This window comes from Eimeria necatrix, genomic scaffold (assembly GCF_000499385.1).
Source record: "Eimeria necatrix Houghton genomic scaffold, Enh_scaff358, whole genome shotgun sequence".
In the NCBI taxonomy this organism is placed as follows: Eukaryota; Apicomplexa; class Conoidasida; order Eucoccidiorida; family Eimeriidae; genus Eimeria; species Eimeria necatrix.
In genome coordinates, this window is record NW_013655353.1 from 23,657 (window position 1) to 28,073 (window position 4,417).

The 4,417-nt window shown below is 60.8% G+C and overlaps 1 protein-coding gene across 1 annotated transcript; it reads left to right on the forward strand.

The window, feature by feature from the left end:
* Window positions 1–1,172: 1,172 nt before the first annotated feature.
* On the forward strand, window positions 1,173–3,251 carry ENH_00046740 (hypothetical protein, conserved; the record flags this gene model as incomplete). Its single annotated transcript, XM_013585566.1, has 3 exons — window positions 1,173–2,620; window positions 2,744–2,825; window positions 3,162–3,251. 3 exons carry the CDS (start codon window positions 1,173–1,175, stop codon window positions 3,249–3,251), a joined length of 1,620 nt encoding a protein of 539 aa, XP_013441020.1.
* Window positions 3,252–4,417: the final 1,166 nt, after the last annotated feature.

Genomic DNA, 4,417 nt, shown 5'->3' on the forward strand with positions numbered 1-4,417 from the left:
TGCTGCTGCTGCTGCTGCTGCTGCTGGGCTGCTGCTGGGGCGGGCGCGGCTTGGGAGCGGCGGGAGCGGGCCGCGCCTTCTGGTGGGTGGAGCGGGCGAGGAGCTGCTGCTGCGGAGGCAGCACGTGCTGCTGCTGCTGCTGCGGAGGCAGCCCGTGCTGCTGCTGCTGCTGCTGCTGCTGCTGCTGGTCGGGAGTGTAGGGGGCTGCCGCGGTTGGGTACGGCCACCCTGCTGCTGCAGCACCTGCTGCGGAGCCGCTGCAGTTTTGGCTGCAGGAGAAACACTGTCTGCTGCTGCTGCTGCTGCTGCAGGGTCTGCTGCTGCTGCGCCGCCCAGCCCGTCTCGATGCTGCTGCCTCGTAGGTGCGGGGAGTTCGGGGGGCCCTATAAAGCCCAAAGGCAGCAAAATAAGTTCTATTGCTGCTGCTGCTACTGCTGCTGCTGCTGAGGCCACAGAGGACGCGGTAAAACGATATTCGGAGGCGTGCAACTATTGCTGCGGGGCCGGCACTCCTGTTGCTGCTGCTGCTGCTGCTGCTGCTGCTGTTGCTGCTGCTCCACAAGCCACAATGTACCTTAAAAATGTAATGCAGGTTTTAAAAACATAATAGATTCAGCCAAGAATATAGTCAAGTCCCAACTGCTCCTCTAAGAGGAAGCAGAGCCACCAGTGTGACAACGCCTAGGGGCCCCTGCTGAGGCTACCAGTGCTGCTGCTGCTGCTGCTGCTGCGGCTGCAGCTGCTGCTGCAGCTAGATTATACAAGCTCCAGCAAAAACGTTTGCTCTAAGCCCAGATGTAACAGCTATTTCCTTTTCTTTTCTGTATCTCCGTCAAGTACCAGCAGCACTAGCAGCAGCAGCAGCAGCTGAGGCCCCCCAAGACCCTAGGGGCCCCTGGGCCGCTGAAGTAGTGTCTTGCTGCTGCTACTGCTGCTGCTGCTGCTGTTCAGGAGCAGCTAGCTTCCTTCGCAATAAATTCTAGCGAAGTTTTCAAGATAAAGAGCCCACAGAACGGCGCCTACCTTTCCGGGGCCGAGTGTTTAGGGTTTAGGGTTTAGGGTTTAGGGTTTCGGGTTTAGGGTTTGGGGTTTAGGGTCTGCAGTTCAGGATTCAGGAGGCTCCAGAAGGGCCTCCAGGGGCCCCCGGTGCCCTCATCAATGGAAGTCCCCCAATGCGGTCCGCAGCTGCAGCAGCAGCTGCGGCAGCAGCAGCAGCAGCACGCGCCCGCTGCCGCGCTGCTGCAGCCGCTGCAGCAGCAGTCACCGGTTCAGTAGCCGCCTGTGCTGTTGCTCAAGCGCCACACACAGCAGCAGCAGCAGCTGCTGCTGCTGCAGCAACAGCAAGCCAGCAGCAAAGAAGACGAATATGCCTTCTTGTGGGGCCGCTTTGCGGTGCCGCAGCAGCAGCTGCCCTGCAGCGGCGCTGCAGCTCAACTGCAGCAGCTGCCTTGGCTGAGGCAGCAGCAACAGCTGCAGCAGCAACACGAGCTGCAGCAGCATCGCCAGCAGCAGGAACACGAGCTGCAGCAGCAGCACCAGGTGCAGCAGCAACATCAGCAGCAGCACGCGCTTCAACCCGTGGCCCGGTGATTCCTGAATGCCACCTTTCTGCTGCTGCTGCTGCTGCTCGCTTCGCGCTGCAGCGGCAGCTGCACGATGCTGCCTTTTGGCGGGAGCTAGGAGCAGCAGCAGAGTGTTTGCTGCAGGCCGTTGCTGCTGGCCAGCACACCGAGCTGCCCCTCAGCAGCAGCAGCAGCAGCAGCAGCAGCAGCAGCAGCAGCAGCAGTAGGTCCCGGGTCCGGGCGCTGCCTGTGTGCCGCAGCAGCGACGTGGCGGAGATCATGTTGCTGCTCACGCAGCGGCAGCAGCAGGCGTCCTCAGCAGCAGCAGCAGCAGCAGCAGCACCAGCAGCAGCAGCAGCAGCAGCAGCAGCGTGGCAGGTGGATGTGGCAAACATTGGTTTGTGTCTGTCTCTGCTGGTCAACAGCTTCAAGCAAATGCGGGTTTATCCTTTGGGGTTATTTGCTGCAGCAGAAAGAGCAGCACATATTTATTTGAAGTCTTTTTCTCTTGGGGAGTTGTCTCTGCTTTGCTGCTCCTTTGCTGCTGCTGCTGCTGCTGCTGCTGCCGGCGGCGGGGACGCTGCTGCTGCTGCTGGCGGCGCTGCTGTGCCGTCCGTCAGTTTCATGCTCGCAGCAGCAGATTACTGTGCAGACGCAGCAGCAGCAGCAGCAGCAGCAGCAGCAGACACTGCCGCTGCTGCTGCGAGCAGCAGCCGGTTCTTCGCGCTGCCGCCGAAGCTGCAGGCCGCCGTCAGCTGCAGCAGACCAGCAGCAGCAGCAGCAGCAGCAGCAGCAAAGTCTGCTGCTGCTTACTACCACTTCGTGTCTTGGTGCCATTTGCTGGGGGCCTTTGCCCGCTGCAGCATTTCCCACCAGGGCCTCTTCGAGGCGGGGGCCCCCCACTTGTGCGCAGTGCTGCAGCAGCACCAGAGGCACCTGCTGCTGCTGCAGCAGCAGCAGCAGCTGCTGCTGCTGCAGCAGGCCCGCAGCAGCAGCAGCAGCAAACAAATCGTAACGCCGGGGGCCCTTCTTGCAAAAGCCATCAGCGCTTATGCCACGTGAGGTCCACTTAATCCGTGCTGCAGCTGTCTGTACACCCGAAGTTGTGGAGAGGCAAAAGTTCTAGCTGCTTGCTGCTGCTGCTGCTGCTGCTGCTGCTGCTGCTGCTGCTGCTGCTGCAGATTTGGCTTCTCACACCGCCGGCTGCTGCGCTGCGCCGCCGACAGCGTCGCGCTCATCTCTTTCACCGATGATCAGCTGAAGGTTCGATGGGAATATATTGCTGCTGCTGCTGCTGCTGCTGCTGCTGCTGCTGCTGCTGCTGCAGTTCTTACTCGCCCTACGCTGCCGATGGGGCCTCCTTTTTGGTTTTGCTGCTGCGAAGCCAATGCTGTTGCTGCAGTGCAATCGATAATGCTGCTGCTGCTGCTGCTGCTGCGCGTCATCTGTTGTTGCTGTTGCTGCTGCTGCCGTTCACTTCACGCTGCTGCCTCCGTTGGTCCTAGCTGTTGTTGCTGCCTGAGATTGCTCATGCTGCCATGGGCTACTGCTGCTGCTGCTGCTGCTGCTGCTGCTGCTGCTGCTGCTGCTGCTCTTCAGACTCTAAGAGACTCCATGGTGCGGCTGCAGCACCATGACCCGCTGGTGGCAGCTTTAGCGCGTACTCGCCTTGGCAGCAAATGTCGCTAGGGCAGCAGCAGCAGCAGCAGCAGCTGCAGCTGCAGCTGCAGCAGCAGCAGCAGCAGCAGCAGCAGCAACGCCCAAGAGGGCAGCGGTGCAGGCGGTTTAATTCTTGTTCTGTAGCTGCTGCTTCGCAGCAGCTCCTCTTGCTGCTGCTGCATCTGCTGTCAGCTGTACACACACCGTGGCTGCTGTGGCTCTTCGTGACTGCAGCAGCAGCAAAGCTGAAGCTGCTGCCGCTCTTGCTGCTGCTGCTGGCACACAGCAACAGCAGCAGCCGCAGCAGCAGCGGCAGCGTAGCTAGCAGCAGTAGCAGAATGCGGTGCAGTGGGCAAGCTGGCCTTTTTGCCGTAGACAAGCAGGTCGCCTGCAGCAGCAAGTTGCTGCTGCTGCAAGTTGCTGCTGCTGCTGCAGCAAGTTGCTGCTGCTGCAGCAAGTTGCTGCTGCTGCAGCAAGTTGCTGCTGCTGCAGCTTTTGCTGCGCTTCTCGTGAGCAGCACTGAAGTCAAACCCCTCTCCTGGCTGGCAGCCTTCTGCTGCAGCTGGAGGCCCCAATAGAACTTAACTTAACTATTTAAAACCTTTGGGGGCCCCCAGCTTCTGGGGCCCCTTTAATCTGTTAATTCCTCTTGGCTTCTTCTTAGGGGCCCCCCTTTCTGTTGGGGGCCCCCCTGCTCATGGGGCCCCCTTCTCTTGGGGGCCCCCCTTCTCTTGGGGGCCCCCCTGCTCATGGGGCCCCCTTCTCTTGGGGGCCCCCCTTCTCTTGGGGGCCCCCCTGCTCTTGGGGCCCCCACTACTCTTGGGGGCCCCCTGCCCTTGGGGGCCCCCGTAGCCTGTTGGGTCCTGAGGGGCCCCTTAGGGTTTTCTTGCTGCTGGGGGCCCCCCTACTCGGTTTTGTAGGGTCTAGGGGGCCCCCTGAACCCCTGGGGGCCCCCGAGCCCGTCAAATTCTTTTTATTTCTGAAGTCTTTAATTAGTTTTGTTTTCTCACTAAAGCAGCAAACAAGACTGAGACAGCAGCGCCCGACAGCTGCTGCATGCATGCGCTAAGTTGCTGCTGCAGCGGCGGCAGAGAGCAGCAGGCATGTTGCAGCAGCAGCAGCAGCAGCAGCAGCAGCAGCAGCAGCAGCAGATTTTGCCAGCGTTTCTGTAGGCGTTTGCAGCGTGGAATGGCAAG